This window comes from Glandiceps talaboti, chromosome 10 (assembly GCF_964340395.1).
Source record: "Glandiceps talaboti chromosome 10, keGlaTala1.1, whole genome shotgun sequence".
In the NCBI taxonomy this organism is placed as follows: domain Eukaryota; kingdom Metazoa; phylum Hemichordata; class Enteropneusta; family Spengelidae; genus Glandiceps; species Glandiceps talaboti.
Window position 1 is genome coordinate 7,711,108 of NC_135558.1, and position 26,379 is coordinate 7,737,486.

Genomic DNA, 26,379 nt, shown 5'->3' on the forward strand with positions numbered 1-26,379 from the left:
GACTGGTAATGAAATACATGAATCGCAAATGGAAAACAAAATCGTATATTTTGACAATCACTAAGTACTTTCCCTGATCTGTAAATATCATTGCAAAATGTAACCAGCTACATGTATTTGAAAAACATCAATATTAAAACCAGTATAAGTAAATTGAGGTATGTAAAAGTAGCTCAAACCTGAATGTGGAACTCACATTTTGACAAAACCCAAAACTCACCGATGTGGGACTGGTCCCAGTTAAAGTCTGAGACTGGTCCCAGTTCCAGTCTGGGACCTGTCCCAATTTCTTTTTGAGACCATGCAAATTGTGTATGTCTCTATGTATGTATGTATGTATGTATGTATGTATGTATGTGTGTGTGTGTGTGTGTGTGTGTGTGCACGTGCATGCACGCATGCATGTATGTATGTATGTATATGTATGTATGTATGTATGTATGTATCTATCTACATCTATGTATGTATATGACGCACACAATCTTTTTGTCTTTCTGATAACTAGAATATGGTGTATTCATATAAAACAGCTCTCCTGTCAGTTGTTTTCAATGTTTCACAATTAATATTGGTCATATACAGTCATAAGTAACTCACAGCACTAGTACATTTACACATGATGAAATTATGTATAATCAAACTGGTTTCAGTTTCATACCCACACAAAAACACTGAAACGACATTACGCACACAAACAATTTTGCTTTAAAAAATTTATTTCAGTTTTTCTTACATCAAATGAAATGAACCACATAACTTTTGAAATCAAATGATTTCACATTAATGAAAAATATACTGGGAAGTTCATATCTGGAGGTGAGTGAAACAATTCCTTACTATAAATTAAAATTTTACTGTTACGTTCTACATCTACAACATATCTTTACCAAATGAATACATCAGAAAATTTACCGGTGAAAGTGAAAGTTTATAAGTCTTTCAAACAGTAGTAAATATACTTTGGTCTTAAGCTAGACTATGAAGGCAACATAAAATTATAAACTGGTGCATTTCTGACGGCAACAGATATATTGAGAACAATTAATCTGTTGATCTACATGTATATATCGTCCAACAAAGTGCGCCCTCTAGTGTCGGTCACCCTAACACTTTTGTTTAAAGAACTCGCCCTCAAATGATGCCAAATACTGTCAGCTGCAGCTTGCATGCAGTGAATAAGTTTTCATCAACAAGTCACCAAGATACATTTCTATTAAGCTTAACCACCACTAGAGGGCGCTATACATTACAAAGGTAAATCCTTTGGTAGCTTGTAAAATTTTCTTCCAAAAACACATGAACTTATGACAAACTGCCAAATATTTGACTCCTTGCACATTTTGATTTTCCATGATTTGCACATTCATTGTAATCAGAGAAAGAAGCGGAGTAGGAAGTGATAGAGGAGCAGGAAATTACAAAATTGTGACCATAGTACAATGCAATGAGATACACCATAAAGTAACGACCTCAATTCAAATTTATTACAATTAACTTACTTATGAGGTCCATTTCATATAATGCAGTTAGAAATCTAAACACAATGTGTCTCCTTCGATACAGTCCCTAAGGGAACGCTCACAGCATTGTGATGAATCTACAACACAATATAAACATTTTATTGTGAAAATTGCCAACACTTTCTGTACACTACCAATGGTGGAAGCCACACCTCCAAGCGGATATACTGAAAGCCCCTATTATGAACCCTAGAGCAGTCATCAATCTAGCCATGAATTGAGTCTTTATTTTAGCTGACTAAAACACATGGAAATAACATAAGAATTACATGTCTGTGTCATTACCTTGCCTCTGTCAATCTGTGCATGCCATGTAAAATAGAAGTTGACATCACAGAAACTTGAAAGATGACGAGGTCAAAAACACAAATATTTGAAAGTTGACAATATATATAATACAAAATGTGTACATATCACACTTAAAATAATTACAGATGACACAAGACAAGAAAGGAATTACAATAATTAGAATAAACTGTTCTTGGGGTTGGGTCAAAAAAATTACTGGATTCATTACATGTACGCTGATAATTCTATGTATGCTGCAGAGCCTCAAATAGTGTGGGGGGAGGGGGTCAATTGAGGCCCCTTGGGTTAATCTTAAAGAGTAAGAATAACAGCTGTGGCAGTGGTTGTGTGGTGACAGCTCTGAGGGGGCTATAACCTTTCATTCACCCTGGCACAGTTGTTGTTCTTCGATTTACAATATGACGTATACATTTGAGAACAATAAAAATATAACACTAAGATAAGAAGTTATCAAATAAATGGCAGAAAAAAGATGAAACCATAGTGCAAGGTGTTTCTGGACTGTGAATCAAAACTCTAATATGGACTATTTGCTTGTCAATATATCTGTTCACTACATCAGGTATATCCTTTACGGTGGTTCATCACACGCATTTGACATTATGTTTTCTAGTCAACAACACGGTGTGTGTCTCCACAGCATGACTAGGTTACTCGATTCCTATGATGTTTGAGGTCACAGAGTACTATTATGGATGGGATATCAAATCACACATATTGTAAACAAAATCATTTTTATCATTTCCTCTCAGTTCAATTTCAGATGTAAACATAGATAACTGGAGTTCAAAAGCATTGATACAAGTTATTGCTTGATTATGAATTTTTTGCTGAATTTTTGACTCAATAATTTGAAAAATTTGATCTCCCATCTATTACAGCCTTCACCGTAAGTAGTGTATGCTATGTTTATATGTATAGCAATGTGCCAGCCATGGCACTATTAATGTCATAAATGCAACAATACTCAAATGTGTTTGAAAAATTCACTTTTTCTTTTCATTTTTTTTTTGCTTATTAGTCCGGTGTTATTATGTTTTAATATTTTAATATTTGTCAGAAAAATTTATCTACCATTTTTTCTTATGTTCATCTAAACTAACTCCCCCAGGGCCGAGGGCAACAACGAGTAATAATCCCCCTATGACTGACAGTGTTTGGAAAAAATCATACTTAAGGAAGTCGCGCATGGGTCGGTATTCGGGGACATTCCACCATGCGTTGAAGTAGACATTCAAACAGGTTAACCAGACAACCAGGACTAACGCTGAAAGTTTAGTTTTGAAGCCGACAGCTACACAGAGTATTAAGGCCATACCAACAATATTCTGGATCATTTGAAAGGCAGACATCTCCATGCGAAGTAGCGTCATGAACATAAGAACTAGTAGAATACGACCTCCGAGTTGCATGTAATTCTTTGGACTGTTATCGCCCAGAGTAGGTACACCAGCAAACAGACTCTTGCCTTCCACTCGGCTCTCTGCTAACAGAAGAATGATGCCTCCTGCTAAAGCAAGATTCCTACAACGAAAAGAAAGATGAAATCATGAAATTGTCACAACTGATCTCTCTCCTTGCCAGGTTACAGACAGTTATACACAATCAACATTCACACATATCCAATATTTACACACTGACCACATCATTTCGATTTGCAGTATAGTCAAGAATGGCTTCCCGAGGGGACTAGAATTGGATGAACATTACCTTAGCATAGTGCTAACACAAGGATAGCACTTACACTCCCCCAGCATACAGAAACAACTGTAAGAATATAGCCTGCAACATCCCAAGTTAGCCTGGTGTTAAAACCAAGTTGACATCAGGCTAGCAAATTGGTAAGGTATTTTTGAGCTGTACACTTACCTCATCAAAAACTTAGCATCCCATAATATGCTATAGGCAATTGTCTATAAGAAAAAAAAATTGGGAGGGTTATTAAACATATCGCATCAAAATACCCAAATCTTGAAACTAGCTTTGTATACTTTTTGTACAAATTGATGGATTTGGAATTTTACACTCTTACTTTTACACAAATTGTTCACAAAGTATCAGGAAAGGAAGATCAGAAAGAAAAAATACATCCACATGTTGAACACAAGAGTGCTCAGAGATCAACAACACCTCTGCTGTTGACAGCTATAGCAACTAAGGAGAGGGCATCTTGGGTCTGGAGTAGTGTTTTGATACAAATTTTGCATAGGGTGAAACAGTCTGCTGAAAGATTTTCAGTATATCAAAAGAATGCTTAGAAACTATAAGAGAACTCAGCTTCCATGTTACTTTCTTTTAAGGAGAATATTGTAAACAGAGTTTTGTTATTTGAGGCATACATATATTTATTTATCTTTGTTTACCATATAAAGAGGTCAAAGATAATTGCTTGCTTGTCTACGAGTATCCTGTAAGTGGACATTCATCTCTTAGACCAAGATAAATTGATTGAATGAATGATTGACTGATTGACTGATTGATTGATTGATTGATTGATTGATTGACTGATTGACTGATTGGTTGATTGATTGATTGATTGATTGATTGATTGATTGATTGATTGATTGATTGATTGATTGATTGATTCATTGACTGGCTGGCTGGTTGGTTGGTTGGTTGGTTGGTTGGTTGGTTGGATGGTTGGTTGGTTGTTGACTGACTGATTTGTTGGTTGGCTGGCTGATTGGTTCATTCATTGATCACACAATTGATTGATTGATTGATTGACTGATCAATTGATTTATTTTCAACTTACCTGTAATGCAATAATTGACAGCAGTAGACCACAAGCTACTGGTACCTTTTTCCTACTTAGCACCATAATACATCCTCCTATCTGACCAATGAGATTTAGAAACACAAAAAGAGAACTGCAAGAAATAAAACAAGAACACTGGTTAGTTGACAAGTACACATGCCTACATACAGTAAAAACAATCCCAATTCACTTCTGTGCCTATAGCTTTGCTTATAGAGATTGTGTGTATTGTGCATCTGGTTATTTAGTACTACAACAGTTTGTCAATTGCCACATTCTCTCTGTTTGGTTGTTTCCACACTCAAAGGTTCTATGTACTGTGGCCAAGTAGTTAGTGCATTAGCCTCTACACTGTAAGATATGTCATGTTGCTCGGCCGTCAATGCCTTTATCCTACTAGCAGATGTATGAGGGCGCCCTGTCATGGCATGGCATACATTTAAACTGCCTTTTCCCATTGCATGCTTGATGTGAACCCAACCAGCATCATCAGGTTTTGATTATTGGTCAGGGTTTCAATCCCAGGTTCTCGCATTAAGTGTTATCACAGAGATACCCTAATGATTATGTAGGCTTATTCTAAAGTTCTGCCCAACAACTGTTTTTATCACCTAGATTTTACTCCTAGTCCTACTCAAAACTAGACCTGTAAATTGCCAAGGTTTGTATTTCAGAATTTTCTCCGGGTATTGCAGTTTTCTCATGCTTTACCAGGTAATATTAGAACACTAAGAGCACTGCACAGTGATCATAAATTTCCAAAGTTAAATTTGGACTTTAAAGACGGTCATTATTTTCATTAATATTAATCTTGAACATACAAGTACCCCTGAGGTCAAAGTTCAGCCATATTCAAGATCATTGTCTTTATCTATAGCCTTGACAAACACTGCTTAGTTTTCAAGATTCTCACTTGGTCAACAACAATGATAAGAAAATGAATTGTAACTTATGTCAAGCTAGTAACTGTTTTCTGTGCTTTGGTTTTACTCATTACATTGAACAATGATTGATAAGAAAAATTGCCTGAATCAAATCTGGTGAATTACATAATCTGACATACACCATAGTTCACTGCTTTATACTAATTCATCGTTTGTGTCAGAATATCTACCAATGTAGTGAATTGCATAATTTGGCATATAATTTATTGCTTTAAGGTTGATCTTATTACACTTTTGTTGCTTGTTATTCCATTTATCATTGTTATGGTTAGTATAATATTTATGGGCCGATACAATAAACAGTGAAATCAAAATTAATCAGATATGTTTTAGTAGTAACCAGAGAGAACATCACAGCTACAGTGGACTGACTAAACTTCCTAGCATAATCAAGATTTGCATCTGCACTACATGTAGCGTGTCCATCAGACATGATGTGGATAGAGTTCAAACCATGCCTGTAAGTCTGTGCAGTGTTTTTGTTAAGGGTGGTAAAGTAGCCATAGGTAATATCTACCCAGTATCTCCCAGTCATACTACACAGGTTCAATCTACCCAGTATCCCCCAGTCATATTACACAGGTTCCCACATAAAATTAAGGTATAATGTAAACTATAGCCATAAAGGTCCAATCATTAGTCGGCCTGGGAGAGTGCACTTTATAAGCAGAATCATTGCCTGGACCTTTCACGCTAGGGAAACTATGCCAGTTTTATCACATTTCAACTTTCCTACTAACAGGGTTCCCAAACATGCATAATAACAATAAGATACAAATACATAAGAAAATTCATACAGTAATTTCAATAAGATGGGAAAACGGGGAAAATGGAAATTAGTTGTCTGGCAACCAGTCAAGTCCGTTCCCGCTTATTTAAGTGTCTAACAAAATTCAACAAACATATCAGTGGGCAAACTGTTTGTATTTTCTGAAAATAAATGTACACTGGACTTCATTACTGGGGTCCAATATTTACAAGCCTTCTCTCAAGAAGTTCAAGAATTGTTCAACACTGAACTTTACAGATGTAACAAACAAATTGAGGGAAACACATTCATTAAAAGCTGAAAAGGACAAAAACAAGTGTGATGACACAGAGTGATAAAAGTTAAGTTGACCACATCAAGTCTCTCTCTCTCTCCACATACAATTGTGCAGTGCACATACCTACTGTCTGACAATTTGCCCTTGACAATTCAAAACAGATAATTTTTAAGTTAATTATTTTTCATTGTTCCTTCCCAGTAATATCTATAAATCCCAGATTATATCAACTTACTTATTATTATTACAGCATGCATTCCTTTCACTCTGAAATACTGTATTGTCAGTCATTTAATCTTTGCTGCAAAAAGTGTCAGCTGTTTGGTGGTGATTTCAATTCCACAGTGATGTTATTACAACATGTAAGCTGTTAGACAAATTATGTTGCATTTTATCAAAACAAGAGACAGAAAATGTTTGAAAATAAAGTACCATGTGAAAATATAGTGGCCATAATAGTCTGTGTATGTGAATGGTGATGACTCTTTGTGGTGACCCCTGGGTCAAACACTACACCTACACAATAAGACTTTGTCACACAAATCAACCACTCTTGTACAAAGAGCTCAGGTAACATGTTGAATGGATAAAATTACAACAAGTGGTGATGTGGCCATAAATTCCAAGTTTACTGGTCTAGAAAGCTAAGGTACATTTTTCTTTATCACACCCTGATATTCTTTGTCTACAACAATTTAGCTTTTCATCATAGCAAGTCATACTACTAAGCATTACAAAAATAAGGAAAATAGTGCATTTTATAATACCAAGTGACATTTCTACCCCAGTCAATGAATACAAATAACATCTACGATTTTTCAAGTTATGAAGGAAAATACTGTTTTCTGCCAAATGTAAATTTCATGCATCAAATAACATCATGAAACCTTTACACCGTGACCCCTGACATGGACATGTTGACCCCAGCTGATGAATTTATATGACTTGTGACCTTTCAGGTCAAGTACTTTGGCCAAAAGACCTTTATCTACAGATCTGAGCCGTCAAGTTTACTGCAAAATTCTGACTAAAGTTAGTGTTATCCCTGAACTTTGAAAGCTGGCATTGACAACCAATTTGAAATCAAAATATTTAAACTGTAATTAAGTTACATAAATAATATTCCAGTTATATATTTGATAGACTTCCTTCTGAGTGACCTTTTCTCTCTTAAAATTGCAAACAAACCTGGAGTCTTTGAAAGGGAAAATGAAACAAACCACAGAAAAAACACACAGCTTGTACTTTCAGGATAGGTTTATTTAGGTTGTGTGATTTGGCTGGTAAATTTACGGAATTCTTGGGGCCATTATAAGAAGAAACAGGTAAGAGGCCCAAACGCCACAGGAAGTATCACCATATAACTTTGACAACAAGTGTTCCGGTAACTTGAGACTATTCACACTAAAAGGTACAGCCACGTGTACACTAGTATGTTGTCTTACCTTAGAAAATACCCTTCATAGCAAAGCTGATTCTTACCTTAGAAAATACCCTACACCCCAGGCGGAGTCTATATAGTCTCTCTGTTCATTCCATTGAAACCACATACGAATTCCATCTTCTAAAAATGTACTGATCAAACACAATCTGGCTATGTGTGGCAGTACATGCTTACTATGTCTCAGAACCTAGTGAAAAAGAGAAAACAAAACAAAAATGTTTTATTGAGCGCAATAGGTGACCTGTTGGTCTCAGTAATGGTTACAGTGTGCTTGAAATCAAATGTGTACTCGCTATTTAGTGTAGTCAGAGTCACTCCAATAACTAAAAAAAAAAAAACAGTATTAAAATTGAGGAAACTAAGACGCTTCAGTTTCAAATATGCTTAATGGAACTACACCCTGGCGAGAATGGCAAACAGCAGACCAACAGTACAATCAACACCCATTTGTATTCAAACTAGGGTGTATACATGCAGGCTAGGGTTAGGTTAGGGATACAAATAGTGTTGGTCAGAATCCCTAACACAAACCAAATTAATATCATCTTCAATATGTGGACACTGTTCTGCATATATGCCCCTCATCTTTCAAATTCCGGAAGTGTCAATCTGATTTGTGATTTTTAGTAAAAACTTGTCCACGTACACTTCCCACAACACAACACCATATTGATTACTTCACTGTGCTAAATGCTCACTATGTTCTGTCTCTGCTTTTCTGGCAAGGTAAAAATCTATCATTAATTCAAAGTTCCCACTGTTACACACGTGGGTGATATAAATGACCCTGCATCATCATATGCCAACCACTGATTCATCATAGCACAGTCCTGCACAGCACACAACTAATTATATTCACAAGGTGTCTCTTTTCTCATTTCTAATGAACTTAATACAAGTAATTTAATCATTAATGATTTTTATTAGTCCATAATTACCTACTAAATCATAATAATTGAAGCATCCATGCCATATATATAGAGTATTGAATAATTACCATATGGATAGATTCCATGCAGCTGTACAATGTGTTTTATCATTGTTTATTTGATAAGAATTAAGATATTACAATGGGATATCTTTATCTTGTTGGTCTGTGTATATAGTTAGTTCTGAGTCCTGGGCTTTCTGTCTTGGTGGTAACCTTTCTGTGTATACACACAAAATGTTGTGTTTTCTATCAAAATGATGCAAAACTCGACGCATTCATCATGCAACAATAGCGGTAAAATTCTATTTACTCATTAGCCAGTTACACAGGAATGGGTGTAGTGTCAATGTTATTAAACAGCTGTTGACACAAAATATAAGAGTTCCATTGCATCGACTCCTGACAAAATATCCCAGTGATATTGATTTTCAAAACAACCCTCATAAATGTTAGATACTAGTTTGACGCAGGGAACTTCCGCTTGTGGAGCAGACATAGAGAGACGTAGTGATTGAAATAATTTAGGTTGTGATCTCTGCTCTGACAGACATTTTGTTTCTGATTGCCCAATCGCGTACATGTACTTCTGTTCTGGAATACATTTTTATAATTTTATCGATACTGGCTTCATGCAGTGGCGTCAACACGAGGGGTGACAGCTGAACCGGCTGTAGAAACCAGCTGATGTGCGATCGCCTTGTTCCGGCGACCGATCAAATGCTACTGACGGCGTTTACATATGCTGGTAGTGGTACACGGGGAGTGCACAGGTTTTCAACAAGGTACACATCATATAAATTACGCAGTAGCATTGGTGGAGAGATAGATATAGCAAAACAAATCAACGTTACCTGATCAGCAACATCCTCCGCCTTGCTAAGCAATTCATTCTGTGACGACATTTTTCTGAAATGTCAAAGCCACGCTAGAGACGGAGACACGGTCGCTCCGATAGTCAGATCAATATGGCGGAGCAGGAAGAGGACATACCCAGCGTTCTTTGCTCAATGAACTGCCACGTCTGCTTTAACTTAAACGCGCGTAAGAACTATACAATGCATATAAAATGACATGCGACACATGGCTGGCACACTTCCCCATTACATGTCGTTTTCCTGTTTGTAACAGATGCATTCTTCCATAGAATAAGTTTACTAGCTTTGAAACAAACAACACAGAAAAAGCTATACGATCAATAATAACCTTTCAGATATGAAGATTTATTTCTTACATTATATTCACTTGGCAATGCAGCATTGTTCATGTTGTTCCATTTTACTGACAATGTTTTCTTTTAAGTTTCTATAGGATTCAGATTGACGTCAAACTTTTGCCTTTAATGGATTTTCTTAAATGTTCAAATTAAGTTGTAGTAGGCTATTGCCAAACATTCTGGTAGGACAGGTAAATCCAATCAATTTTTGGTATTTGAATAAGAAATTCATTTGAAAAGACACGAGTCACGAGACCATGCTGTAAAATTCATTGGCAAGTGGAAGTGTTATCGAATCTCGTAAGTGATCATGGTTATTGAAAGCATTAATTCTCTTTCCCCTTTTCATTTCAAAGTACTTAAGACATCCATTCGTACATTAGGCCTATTGTACACCCCGTTTAAACTCATTTTCACGATGTTTGGCGATTAAAAATAAGCTTATAAGTTACGCATAGTTGACGCATAGAATTCCCATTCGTAGTACCAAATATGACGAGTATTTAGAGCAACACCACCGTTATTTCGACAATGGCAGGAAAGGTTGAACTTTGAACTTTGGAAAAAAAAAGACTTTTTTTTGTTAAACTCCTACAAATTATGTAGGACCCCCCCCCCCCCTAAGTAGTCAAGTTCCTATATGATTACGATACTACGATCGTATCGTAGCTCGTATCGTATAGTAACTAGACTATCCGGGTATTAAAAGCAACCATGCTATCAAGCACATTTAGCTATAGGCCTATGGTAAATTCCCGCAGTGGTCTATTAAAGTCAGTCTTTCGTGGATGTGTGGATAAATTTCACAGTCGCATCTACAACACATGTACAGAGTATTTTGAGTGCATTTACAGCCTGGAGTAGACCAGCTAGCTACAGATAACGTGCTGTATACCAAACTGAAAGTTTAATATTTTACTTATTACAATAAACAAACAATTACAAGTTCACAACAAGAAAACTGAATTCTAACATAAGGCCTGCACATGGATACAACACAACATTCCTTCATTGATTTACGAGGGACAGGCGGAGGAATTATACAAACTGGAACCCCCTCCCTATTATATTTTTTCTAAGGCCCAACCCAATTTCTAAATTAATCATTTTCGTTGTATGACTAATTATCTTTATTTGTTACCTATATTTGCATAACAATGGTAACTTCAACATCAAATTTACTAAAAAATGATTAATTTAGAAATTTCTTTCTACCTAGATATTGTAACATAACAATCGAAAATAATGTATAATGTCTCAATTCGGCGATTTCTGGAGTCTTTGTCCTCCCGGTTTTGATAGTTCAAAAACGTGCAAGTTTTGATACTTAAATGATGACGTCATCACAACATTTGCATACAGAAAACAATTTCACTAGCATTCAAAAGAATATTATGTAGTGAAGGACTGGTGTTACAGCTGAATCATCGAGGGATCGCCGAACGACTGTGCCTATCATACACATTTTATGTAATTTCATAGTGTTTAGGAGATGCTATCTTACCCTTTAACCATATCATTGTTTTTATACACAATCACAGACCGTAATGTACCCGAGAATGAAATATTTTTTCAAGTATTTATATCAATGTACTGTGACGTTTGCAAATCATTGCTTACGTGTACGTACACACACATATTCAATTTCTTTTACGATCTACAGGATCAAAAACCAAAACATCATCACCATTACAAAACAGCCTCGGGAATGGGAAGAAAATTACTAAAAGCCAGGATTGTTAGTTTCATATCGAGTCGTAAAGCCTCCCGATCTTTACGATACCTCTTTACGGCACCGTCTATAAACGTACATATGCTCTGGTTTGCGGGAACACTTCTCCCTTTTAGGAATATTGCTGATCTCAACCTTTCTTGAAATGCATGTAGTAAAAAATGCATCTTTCATAGGCCTGCCTTTCAAAGTGTTAGCTTGTAGATTTCAAAGGAAGGCCTTTGATGTGTGCTTGTATTTTTCAACTTAAGGCAGATGCCTGTTCCGTAGATATGAAGTAAACAATTGTACTAGTCGACTACCGTAAATTCAAACAAGCTAGGAAAAGTGCATCTACGTACACCACTGTGACACTATAAAGTATAGCTCATATATCACCTCATATAAATAGTAACGAACCGGTAAATGTCGTGATCGCAATTGTGGCAGTAACTGTATGTACATATGGGTCTATTTTGTCAAATTCCTTTTTGCAATAAGGTGCATATGACCCATATGGATCTCATTATGATCGATGTTTGATATGCCATTGTGGATAATTCAAACCACAGTTTTCTATAATTATATATTGAATTATGATGACACGATGATTTACTATCTATTGTTAGACTCAACATATTTATAATATATACTGGTAGAAGTTCTTGCTAATAATACTGATACGGATATAGCAAGGATTCCTGGACACGCAGTATGTATTGTTATTATTTATTATTCTTTATTTCAGGCCAGTGGCCCATGCAAATAAAAAAGAAAGAAAGAGAAAACACTAAAATGTAACACTGAAGTGACCCCCCCCCCCATAAATTAAAGTCTAAAAAGCACAAAAAGCACTAGTAAAGAATCGACCTAGAGTGTTTCCAAAAGCTAGAATGGAAACAGGAATCAGAATGTACACAACGTTAACTGTAAATAACAGTATTATTGCTGTCCATTAAACGTTTACAAAATGTAAATAACAACTTACGTTGCAATGAAGTAAAATTGAGGATATTCCTAATTACAAAATTATAACTTGTATTTTAGAACTCTCGCGGTAGGCTGCAGCTGGCTTCTATCGAATATAGCCTATGACATTTTAAGGGGAACAAGTAATCAATTACAAATTACAAATAAAAAACATATCAACAACAAAAAACACCAGTTTATTGATATTTATGCCGTTTGATTTAGTCTACATATAAGCAGTGTAATAGGACAATGTCATTTATATGTAGCAAAAAGCACGATTGCTTTTGATAACATTTCTCAGCTGTTCAACAGAATCTGGTTGTCTACATATAGTACAAAGCACTTTTAACAGTTCGATACTATTCCTATGTCATTTTTAAAATAACGTTACCATAGAGATCTAGATAACTTACTAAGCGTCTATTGAAAGACGACAACAGCGTTTCAACCGATGGAAGTTTCCGATGTCGCATGCTGCACATAAAAACGTACGTTTTCTTGAAGAAATTGTGTGAGGGCGTTTTCCTTGTCAGTCCAAAATGGCTGCCGTGACGGAGTTGAATACCGCTAGAAGTAACTTGACCGATGTTTTAGGCGAAAACACTAAACAGTAAGTTTTATCTTGTGAGCGTAATTTACACGAAGAATCATAAAGAATCTTTGGTATGTAACAGTACTAAATTATGACGAGATCGCAAAATATTGACTTCGAATGGCCTTCATCGTTTCCGCACATACACGATCAACGATGTTTACAAACGTAATGCCCGCACACTGGAAGTGAAACGAGTTCACACGTCCACGCCGGTGGAAGTTTACTATTTCAACGTTGAAGTTGGGTTGGTAGAGCCAACCAAATACTGTTCAACACGCAGAATTGATTCAATGTTGGTTGTAAATGAGATGACTCACGTGTGTAGATGAATGATTCCTCCGTTTTGACGCTTCGTTTTGACATACATTATGATGTGTACGCAACAACTAATAATATGTCTTCGCGTCAACGACACGAAAGTTGAAACTAAACTGCAATGATGAAGTAAACATTGAAACATGATCTCTTACCTCATCTTGTATTTAAAAAATCATATACATGAAAGTCGTGTTATTTCAACTTTAATAATCTGCACTCGTTTCCCGAATAATATATTAAAAACATGATTTTTCTGACAGCACAGGGAAATAAGGCCATATTTTTATTGGACTCGTTGAATGTTTGTTATATATAGTATGTTCAAAGTATCACCAAAGCAACGTTGTGATTATTCAATGTTTTATTTAACCAATATAACTGTCTTTAATTTTTGTTGAGTTTTTCATGAACAATTTATGAAATTCTGCATAATCTGTTCTGTAAATTTTTGTCATCAGGTACTGGGCTAATATGAAATTATGGTATAGACAAAAGGTAATTATATAATATTATTTATCATATCATATCATATATATAATATCATATATCATATCTTTTATCTCTTTTATCATATATCATATATCATATCATAGCATGTAATAAGTTACTGTTTAGAGGCGTACAGTCAGTGTATAAGTGAAGTCATTCCATTGTGTCAAATCTGTGTTTGTTGAGTTCATAGTTTGTGATGTTACAGTAGTAGGCAAGTTATTCCACTTTTTGTCAAGACATGGTGCAACAACTACTACCAGTATTATTTCTTTCATGGTCATAGCTTTTGTATTGAAGATCAAAAGTGTCAAAATTTATCATTGATTTAAAAAATTCAAAATATTACCAAAAATTGTGTATGTACTCAAAAGTCATGATAGATAACTTATGCAAAACTGAAACAGAATAGTTATCAAACAATTGATATCACTTTTAAAATATATTTTTTGCCAAATTAAAATAGCCAGATTTATAGACTTGACTTTCATTCCGTATTATTTTCAGATCAACAAAGAAGAATTTGACTTAGAAGCAAGAAGACTATTGTCATCAGACAATGGTAAGTCTAGGCAATAGAAACATATTATATATTGTACTGTGTGTGTCAGCTTGGTAGATCAAATAACTTATAATGCATGTTATAAGACACAAGCAGTTCACAGTTTATTAGCATTGAGCTTTTGATTTGTCTTGGTTGACAATACTCATCAAACAAATTGCATAGTCAAAGCTGACCACTAGGTGGCAGTATGATCAGCCAATTGTATATGTAAGGTGGGGGGGGGGGTTCTGTTGATCATGGGATTGTAGCGTCTGATGTTGATGTCTGCCTTGATCTTTTTCTCAGGAAGTAATCAAATCATGTGGGGATGTATCAATAATAGAAACTGAGTCCCAGTCAATGTTATGATTGTAGCTTAGTCTAAAGGAGTGTTCAGCTGTTGTGTTTATTAATCTTTAACAGTAAACAACATCATAAAGAGAAAAAAAAAACTAAATGAAAGGTAACATTATCAATATCTACCCTACATATTTTGAAAGGTAGATTAGAAGAATCACAACATTCGTTTTCATTTGCTTTACCATGTCTTGGCTATAGTATACTGTTCCGTATTACTTGTGAATTTCATATTTATATATTCATGAATTCTCTTCTCTCTTATTTCAGTGCATTATCACAATGAATTTCTGCTAGCAATTCTCACCAAGTGCCAAACATTAGGAACATCACAGGGTCAGTATATCCACATAAAACATAGCACAATGAACGGATGGTAATTGGTAGACAGGATAAATGTTAATGTACAATGCACAAGTGAAGTTATTGTCTTCAAACAGAATGTATGGATTTTATCCTGTGGTTGTCCTACACCATGACCATAGGAAACTTGCAATCCAGACTGAGCATGCTCAAACACAAAGGACTATGGGATTATAAAGAATTGTGAAACAACCAGTTGTCACACCATGGTATAAGTCGTAATCAGAATTACATCTTTAAGTTGAAGATATCCAAACTTTAGCTATTTGTTATTCATCTGTGAAATATCAACCAAGAAATCACTTGGAATCATATATGCACATCTACAAATGTCAGCATGTCAGTAACGTTGCTTTCATAGCAACACATTTTCTGTTCAGGGCTATTTCAAATTTGAGTTCCGAACCTTAAATATTCATACAGACAAAACACCAATGGTTATGTGTACACATACTCATTGGTTGATGAGTTGTATTCTAGCAAGTAAAACAACAGAAGAATGTCCACTTAAAGATCAAACATACTGGAATCATGTCAAAACATACATGTGTTCAATTGAGGTAACATCATTATAACTTTTTCCTTTTCTTTCTAGTAATAAGTGGTAAAGACTCATCCATCCTCAGTAGTCAAGCAGCTGGAAGAATGGCAATCAAGAAAGGGGTCAAAAAATTTAAGAAATCCAAGCCAACAAAAGTTAATTTTGAGGTAAGTGATCAACCATTACAGGGAGAACTCAAGAACCAGAGATTTTGAGGAAAACACAGCAGATATAAAGGATTATTCATTTGTTTTAGGTTTGTACGTGGAATAGCTGTGCCATCCAAGTATTTATCACACCCCAAAAATAACCATCTCTGTGCTTTCCCATTAAATGACCTCAAATTGTTAACTCTTGTTGCTTGAAAGTTCGCAATAATCATGGTATTTGTAAATTAGTACCTCATTTTTGCATATATCCACATTCTCCTGGCACCAGCTTTGCTGTTATTATTGGTGAAAAAGAGACAATAGTATGAAACTTATCCAATATCATCGTCAAATTAAGGAAAAAATTTTTTTTACAGCATCGATTTGCTCCTGCATCTCCATATATGGACATACCTCAAGTCCTTCCCAAAGGCATTCCGGAAGAATCTTCATTAGTATTTTGTTCAAGAGATTTATTTTTACCAGATGTATCCATGATACATGGCTGCATGTTTGTCACAGCCTGGGAATATGGACTAGAGGGTATTTCAGATGATTGTGTCCATTTAGTACAGTTGGCAGTAGAGGTGAGTATTTACAAACTTTGACAAAAGTTATTTTGAAAATTTAATCTTGAAAGTAAAGTATTATACATATTTCGGAATAATTTGGATGACTTGCATACTAATGATTTGATTTGCATATTAGGCAATGAGATGTATAGAGAATTTGATACTTGACAAATTTGTCATTGTCATCAATCTCTTTATCAAAATGGCTAGTTATACAAATTATGTAAAATGTGTTAATGTGGTATTTTGCATAATTAATGGATTTATCATAGAATGTTTAGGTTGTAGATTTCAAATGCCTTGAAGTTCTTAGTCCAAATGGCTCTCAATGTACAAGGATGGTATGAATGTAAAGCTTTGCTTGTTAATGAGGTGTTTTGCATATGTAATGTATTTGAAATAAGTACACAGGACACAGTTTTGCTGAATTCAGTTTTGTGCAATAATTGATTGAACACAAAAAAAAAACATGTGAAGAGGAATGTTTGGTGATATATCAGTGACTAGATATGTACTGTAAGTATGATTTTTCAATGTTTATTTTCAGCAACATTTAAAGAATATTTTAGCAATTGTTTGTAGTCAACGCCATGGCTACAGGCTACGTGAAGGATGTGTTCGGTATGGAATAGGTTGCCCAACAAAGCCAGAACAACTCAGGAAAACCACCAAAGAATTTTCAATCATAAAAGATAGGTAAGCTCAGTCCATATTATGCCATTCATACAGTAATGGCAATCTCAAATATCTTAAATAACCTGACTAATTATGCAAATAATCTGACTAATTATGCAAATAATCTGACTAATTATGCAAACAATCTGACTAATTATGCAAATAATTTGCAACGTATCATTTAATTGTTTCCTATTTAGGTGAATAACCTACCACTCAAGTGACTTAAACTTAAAATTTGAGTTTTGAAAAATGAACCTTGTCAATTTCCAAACTTATTCCTATCGTCATTTCACACATAGTACATGTACATTGCCCATTACAAGTTACTCTTGCACAATGACAATGTTTTGTGTGGACATTCAAATAAGTTGAATAACAAGTAAATTGGTATCAAGTGATAAAATAATGTCTTTTTTTAATCTTTTTTTTTTGTTTCTTTTAACAGTGTGTGTTCAACAGCAGACATAACACATGGCCAGGTTCCAGCAGATAGGCCCACATTAGAAGGCGGGGAACGAGAAGCTGCCATGTTGTTAGCTGGCAATTATCCTCCTCCATCCTTACCTCCGGTCTCTTTGTTTGATCTTTTACAAGCTTTACAGGTAAGTAATCAAAACCACAACCTTCAACACTTCCACATAAAAGCGTGTTGCCATTGACAACAAGTCATTCACTTATACAATCCATTCATCAATCTGCAACCCTCCACACTTGCACATCACACGCACTGTTGCAAGTAATCTCAAGTAAGGTACGTATGTAATTATATGATTTATTCAAAATACATGTATGCAGTAGGATTTTATCATAAATTCCAAATTTTCACTGATGTCAGGGACATGCTACAATGGGCTGTTATCAGATGTCTTTGAAGAGACACGCTGTAGTACACCCATGACAATGCTGACAAGATGCCAGCATAATATGTAATTCACTTCCAATTTCTTTTTGACTCTGTGAGTAGAAATTTTCATTTAAAACATTGAACCCAGGGTCCATGATAATTCATTCTCACAGGATTTATGATCATAAAGGTATTGTTGATACTATTTTTTGCTATCAGTTTTTTTTATTCCTGTTTCTGTTTATAGGTTCACAGAAGTACTATACCATCACATACAGTCTATGCAATCAATATAGAAAGACTCTTGTCCAAACTGTGGCATCCAAGTCATGAAGAACTGGAACAAGATACCATCCATAGACAGGAAGTCATCCACAGACAAGAACTCCAAAACCAACAGAAATGTCTCAGAGTATAGAAAATATGTAAAAGATAAACTAATTTATTTATGTATTAAGTTTATAGTACCAATGCTTTTCTTCCATCTGAATGCAGGACTTTTTTATATATGCCTCATTAACATTCTTACGTTTAGATGCCCTTCAGCACCCTTTGAACTTTTACCTTAAAAGGACACCCTTTAAATTGTTAGACACCCTTTGAACTCTTAGATAACCCTTGACCTCCTAGGATACCCTTTGAACTGTTAACATATCCTATGAACTGTTAACATACCCTTTGACCTGTTAACATACCTTTGACCTCTTACATACCCTTTGAACTGTTAACATACCCTTTGAACTTTTAATATACCCTTTGAACTCTTACATACCCTTTGAACTGTTAACACACCCTTTGAACTCTTACATACCCTATGAACTCTTATCATACCCTTTGAACTGTTAACATACCCTATGAACTGTAAACACACCCTTTGAACTGTTAACACATCTTTGAACTGTTAACACATCTTTGAACTGTTAACATACCCTTTGAACTGTTAATATACCCTTTGAACTATTAACACATCTTTGAACTGTTAACACATCTTTGAACTGTTAACATACCCTTTGAACTTTTAATATAGCCTTTGAACTCTTACATACCCTTTGAACTCTTACATACCTTGAACTTTTTGAAACCCAGTGACTGCCAAGGATACTCTGTGAAGTCTTAGAAGTTATTTACTCTACACTCATCAAACCTTTAATAGATACCTTATAAACTCTTAGATACCCCATTAACTCTTAGCCACTCTTTTACCTTCAAAGACAAGGCTGGTAATTCCACAGTAATCTTGCCACAATATACTTACATTACACATTTTTGGTATTGGTAAAAATTCAGTTTACCCCCAGCATATTTAGATATTATTCCCCAATATTTTCCTTCATTCAGCCAAGGAAAGTATGAGTGACCTAAGGGGTCACTACTCGTCTAGTGGCAGCCCTTAACTCACAAGTATTTTCCGGCTGAATGAAGACAACTATTGGAGAATAACATAATTATACCAGTGCCAGTAATAGCAAAGAAAAATTGGAGAGAGTAATGGCAATTTTGAATGTTTTAACTCATATCTCAGATTCAGCAGAATCATGACATAGATGCACGTTGTCGTGACATGGATCAACAAGAGTATATTATCCAAATTTTTTGTTCAACTTGGCTTTAGCATGGTATAATTATCAGTAGTACATGCCAGCTACAATTTCAAACTCTTAAGTGAATTTGTCTATCCTCCTATTTGATCCTAAGGTGTTAAAAAATTACTGTAAACCTAGATATTTTCACCATCAGAAAATTATACAATCTTCAACTTGTTCTTGAAGACTAATTTTTATGAATTACTAAATCAGGTGCACTGTTTATGTACAAAAGAAGGCATTTTTGTCACCCAGCGAAATATACGAAAATAAGTCTTTAGTGAAAATTTCCAGGTTTACAGTAACATGATGGATGTTATGTGAAAGCCACTTTTTTTTTCTGCACAAGTTTACAAATGGCAGTACCTTATCTTTCATATAACATGTTCTGAATAATGGGACAAATTTAAAGTACGTCCTGACTGAAATGTTATTGAAATTATTGTTTTCAAGATACACCACATGCCTCCGCATACAACACAATTACATGTGCATGTAATACTCGTAGAGACTGTTCACTCAGGATGATAGATTGTCCCAACTGTACTCTGGATTTATGTGGGAAAAAAAACGTTTCTTTTGATACGGTAAACATATTTTTATTTTGGCTCATTAAAAATTTGGCAGAATAGTAATTTTGGACATGTTAATTTGGCGGACTTTGCAAGGGGAAAGTATAATAGACACCGTTTGTAAATATCTCATCAGTTCGGCCTGTCGTATTCATCACAACTGACACCTTTCACTACAACTGAATATCGAAATGTGACAACCTGTGAAGTGTGTTAGAGTGACTTATTTCTGCAGAAAAAAATTTTGTGCATATTCAGCTAAAATTCAAAAAAGATATATGATTACAGTATATTTTCTAATATGTGGGTACAGTGTCAAGCCTTTTGAATTGTTCACTCTGATTGGTTAGAAAAAGAGTGATATCATTATGTTAATTGTTTATGCCAATCAATGGGAACCTTCTGATGGTTTCGAATTGCCTCTGAATCCATGTTTTCACAATTCATTATGTCTCTCACCTGCTTAAAGCAGCACAAGCTGAGTTTTAAAGTTTTTTAATCGTCAAATATTTACATAAACCCTCGATTAAACTATTCTATAACTGTTACATTACAATTGTCTTATGGCATTGTTAACAAAAATTGACAGCATAGGAGGGCTTTCAAACAACATTTATAATACTTTAATATAATAAATTATGTCATCGGATTTTTTTAAAGTTGTATCTCACTAGCAGATTTGAGTTCAGTGAATTACAAGTGGTGATTAAGTATGCTTCAGTAAGTAGAATACTGTTAGTGCCTTTTGAACGTGTAGCAAAAAATTACGGCCAAAATATGTATAAACTCAGCTTGTACCCCTTTAATGAAAATATTATTCAAATGTGAATTGTAAACTGGTTAGTTTTGTATGCTTTTCAAACATTGGAACATTCTTTAAGCTTTGTGCCACACTCAAGATTGAACAGGTCAATATGCCTTGGTGATGAAAATATTATTTCAAATGTTACTGAAGATATTGGAAAATATTATTTCAAATATAATTTGCACAGGCACAGGCCATCATAAAACTTGAAAATTGCCTCTACTCAACTGACCAGGTTGTTCTTATTTATTGGTTGCAATAACACAACATACCTAGAGTTTATTTGCCGACTCTTTTTTTTTTTGTATTTCGTGGCAAAGATTCTAAGATTAAACATTGAAATTGTTGTAAATTCAGGGAGAATAATATCATTTGTATATATTACCCAGTAATTCAACATATTACTTCATCTGAGCTATTAAACAAAGATTTAAAATTTGGGGGCACATGCAGAAGTCGGTGATATCAACCTATCTTTTATGCTGCTTGGAAATAATATTCTTAAACTTTTGCTGTTACTCTGTTCTAGAAAACAAAATTATTTTCAATTAAAGTCCAGAAAAAACAGGGGTCACCATACAAATATTTGAAATGGTGATCAAAATAACATCAAAATTCGGCCATTTTAGAATCCAATATGGCTGCCGAATACTGTGTTAATGCTTTGGGAAATGAAACATTGTTGATTTCCTTGAAAACAAGATGATTAACTTTGTAAATTTCTTTTATTCATTGAAAAGGACTAGGAACACATTTTCATATGGTAAAGTTTTGAGAGATTTTAAGAACTTTGATTTTCAGGAAAATTTGTTCCTGAGGTGCATTCTACCTTAAAGGGAAAAGGGAAAGGATACTAGTGATTTCACTATGTTTAGTAAAACCTTGGATGTGAAACAAGATATAATATGTTATTTCATATACTTTTACTTATCATTACAGAGCTGGCATGAATCAGAATGTGCACAGAAGTAACATAGGGCCTACCTTGGCAACTTCTGTTAAATGTGTTGTCGACTGTTGCTATTGTTTATGTAATTGTATAATGATTTGAGCAGTCAACAATACGCATAACAGAAGTTCCCTTGCAAGTACTGTATGTCACTTTCACCTAAGTTCAGATTGTTGCCAACGTACTGATAAGTAAAAGTGAAGGAAACCAATGCATTTTATCTCATTTAACAGCCAAATTGTTATTAAACACAAGGTATCATTCGCCTTGGAAGTGGCAGAGTCAGTAACTAAGACCTCATTTGCACAAGATACAAACATAATACTCCCTTAAACTTATTTGGGAGGAATCTGAGCTGACATACCACCTATTTCAAGTTACCATTCAGTGGCTCTGTTTGATACAACCATGTACACTACACTTAAAGATAGCAAGATTGAATGAATACAGTTTCTTGCAATACTTTGTTTAAATGAAATGAACTACAAACATGCCACAGTGTACACATCAAATGCATCGATGTGTGTGTGTCTAGTTGCAGTACGTTTAAATGGTTTATTTCATAATAGACAAAATGTAGCAAGAAATTGCAATTTTGCTGTTTTAGTGTAGCATGTGCAGTATCTTATTGGTTTCTGCATGGTTTTATGAAACAGAGCTGGTGAACGATAACTTCAAATATACAGGAATATACAGGAAAAATTCTGATACTAGGCTTTTCAGCCTCTAAATCAGATCGTTGTCAGCCATGATTGTGTATTAATGTCAAATGGGCTGTATGTATACATAATCCTGGAACCTGAGAGTGCCGTTTTTTAAAAATTTATTAGTAACCAAAATATTATGTCATGACTTCATTTGCATATCATATCTGTGTATATGATGAGAGGTCTACCAGATACCAGACATTACTCAATGTGTATCAGTACGGTAGTTTCAATGTGAAACAAACATATCAACCCAAAGCCATAATGTTACAGATTATACCCCTTTAATTGAAATGATTGTGATTCTGAAAATGTTATTGTTCTTCTTCTGAGTTCAGATAATGGCTAAAAGACCTAATTACCAATCCTCAAAACTGCTGCCAAGAGGATAAAAAAATAATAAATATTTTGTTGTTTACGTCTTTGCAAAGGAAGAGGAGCAGTATTCCATGTAACAACTGCGAGTAAACTTTGGTATTATCTTCCAGCAATATATCTTCAATTATTTTAGATCATTTGTTGAAATTAATATGTATATTTATAGAATAACTGTTTGAAGAACCAACAAATGCAAAAAAGGTAAATTAACAAATTTGAATATTGCAAGAGTTTTGAGAATTTTTATAACATTAATTAACTAGTTGAATACTAAATTATAGTGTTTTGACACGACAGATTGATTAGTCAATGCCATCCATTGAAATATAACATTTCTAGTTAGTACAGGTGTACCATGATATAATATGTTAATTAGAATAGTAATGACTGGAATAAGAAAGTATAGCGCCCTCTTGTGGCGAATGGGATATTTTGCCTCTGTGCATTTGGATTTAATACAGGACTGTTTCATATTTATTGTGCATGGTCATCTGTTGATAATGACAAAATACCTATTTTCAAGGTTCAACTGATGGTTTTTCTTTTTTATGCAACGTATTCATAAAAGGGATGCATTTGTATAGATCAATGTATTGACTATTTGTAAGACTGGGGAAAACTGTACAAATAAAACACCGAATGGTATATCAGTCACAATTTTAGGATTTCTCTGTGTGCGTCTTTTACACCCTTGAGTTGGGTAAAAACTGTCAGTGCTACAACCAAAATACCCTCATGTTTTTTCAAACCCAGTTTTTGCGCTCAAGGTTGTTCATGCTCTTCTGAAAGATTCACTGTGTTGGTACGTCAAACCACAAGCAATTTTGCAAGTGCACATGGTCAACGACTGCTCTGAGTTTTAAACTTTCAAAAATAAAGAGCAAACTATTTCAAGACCCCCCTGCAACTATCCCAAGGTTCCTTATGAACAGAAAGACCCACCCCATCCATTCCGAACTCGTCTGTAGGACTCCCCCCGGAGGAACAGACAGACAGACATTCACACACACACTGGGCTGTTAGGATGTATAAACTTAATGAACATACTTTTACGATTAAGGTCGTAAACAACACCATCTCAACACACTCAGCACAATATAAATAAAACACCATGGAACTATATCTGTTGTTACCATGGTGGCTGTAACCACTCACGCCTATAACTATAACCGGGGTTTCCCGGTAAAACAAATAACTAGATAATATTATTCATGGAAAATACTGTAATCCGAACCTTTAAATGTTGTCCTAACTACCATACGGGTCACCACTGAGACAAATAATCGTGTCTGGCCCATTGGCATACATGCGTATAAACATCCACACTCAATCTTATTTTGCTTCATCTTCGAATTCTGTTGTGTTTAGATTTTCGGATTTTTTGGAACGGAACGATCTTTTATTATGTTAAAGAAGATATTACTTGATATGTATGTTATCTGCTCAAGTAAAATAGTATGCCTATCTATCTGTCAAACTCTCTTCTATAGCATTTGCAGTAGTAGCAATGACAACAACGTTGATGGTAGTCATAGAAACAGTCAGAACAGTAGCGGCAGTAGTAGTAGTACTAGTAGTAGCAGAGTAATACCTGCCAATTATCAATATTTGACAAAGTATTGGGACTAATATCTTATTCAGTCATCTCGGAAATATAAACAAGAAGGTTTATCAATAGTGAACACACTTTTGTCGTAAAATTTAAAGTCTCTATTTGAGCTTTTATCACATGACTGTCAGGTCGATTTGACAACTGGAATAAACGTGTACAATCAGTGTTTGAAAAAAATGTGTTATTAAAGTGCCACACTTCATGGGGGTACTCATGATGTGTTTTCGTCCATGCATTCCAACTTAACAACTCAATTAAGAGTGAGCGTACGGCGAAATATTTGAATTTCCTACTTGATTCAGTCCTCGACATAACATACAAGAGTGATTCGTGTTCATTCAACGCACAAATAAATTAGTAAGCTTATAAAAAAATTGATGGCATGATTGCTAAGTGTGACAGGACTTCTAATAATACAATATGGAATAGTACTAGGATTGACATTATTATTGAAAAACTCACGATAGAAATTTTTTTCCTAGGATTGTTTTTCGCAGAAGGCAAATAAAAGTTGCAGAGATGAGTGACCCTCCCCCCCCCCCCCCGAACCTATAAGTTGAGGAGACGAGTGCCCCCTGAACCTATCACTGTCACTGACCCATCGATTTCACTATTTAGTTACGTCTGTATTACATTATGGGTTTTTATACTAATTTCAAATTCAAAATTTCCACGGAAGTTGCATTTGATTTACTTAGCAAAAATATATCATAACTCACTTTTGACGAACACATGAGTTACGTCCCTTTTGCACTGAGCCATCGACATGTGTCTGCTTTGACAAAATGAAAAAACAAGTTTCTTTTCTAGATTGTTGAAACAGTCAGTTTAGTATGTTTATATAGCTACCCAATTAATTATCTAGATATTTATATATCAATTTATGAATATCACCATACAAAGTCAGAAACCTTCAAATTATTCTATGTTTACGAAACTGACACAATGATAACCTGTCGTTGAAATAGTCTGTAAAAAGTGTAATAACATTGAATATGTGTATCGTAGACTTGCTTCTTGTAGATTGGTATAGCCTCCCCCACCAAAAAAATCACCGTAAATCGCCACTGTCCCATTTGAGGTTGACAGAGCACGAGCCCAGAATGGGTCAATAAAAAGTTAGGAAATATGTGTTAATGAACCCTCTTAAAAAGTTGTATTTTTCCCCATATTTTCAGTAATAGTGAAAAGAATTTGATAAAAATATCATCAATGCATTTTTAAATAAATAATGATACAGACGCTTACAAAAAAAAATAATTATTTGGTTCCGGTAACCCAACCCCACCTAGGTTTTCACTGCCGATCCTAAACTTTTTTTTACGTTTTCGAGAAAAAAATAATAAAATCGCAAACATTGTGAAGTCTCACGAGATATAGTGGATGCGGAAACTGACATCAACTTAAAAAAGGCAAAATAAAACTGTTCTTCCAATCTGTAATGGCTGTACATCTGATAGGAAGGAATAACACAT

General features: G+C 34.8%; 2 protein-coding genes across 2 annotated transcripts; one reads left to right on the top strand and one right to left on the bottom strand.

The window, feature by feature from the left end:
* Positions 1-750: 750 nt before the first annotated feature.
* Positions 751-9,948, bottom strand: LOC144440838 (surfeit locus protein 4-like). Its single transcript, XM_078130255.1, has 5 exons — positions 9,804-9,948; positions 8,060-8,208; positions 4,585-4,699; positions 3,699-3,742; positions 751-3,353 (listed from the first exon to the last, which is right to left on the bottom strand). Exons 1-5 carry the CDS (start codon positions 9,852-9,854, stop codon positions 2,900-2,902), a joined length of 813 nt encoding a protein of 270 aa, XP_077986381.1. The 5' UTR covers positions 9,855-9,948; the 3' UTR covers positions 751-2,899.
* Positions 9,949-13,386: 3,438 nt separating this feature from the next.
* Positions 13,387-23,940, top strand: LOC144440860 (transcriptional adapter 1-like). Its single transcript, XM_078130291.1, has 9 exons — positions 13,387-13,458; positions 14,220-14,256; positions 14,758-14,812; positions 15,422-15,487; positions 16,110-16,222; positions 16,582-16,791; positions 17,324-17,472; positions 17,900-18,056; positions 18,546-23,940. The coding sequence occupies exons 1-9, from the start codon at positions 13,388-13,390 to the stop codon at positions 18,714-18,716; spliced, it is 1,029 nt and encodes a 342-aa protein (XP_077986417.1). The 5' UTR covers position 13,387; the 3' UTR covers positions 18,717-23,940.
* Positions 23,941-26,379: the final 2,439 nt, after the last annotated feature.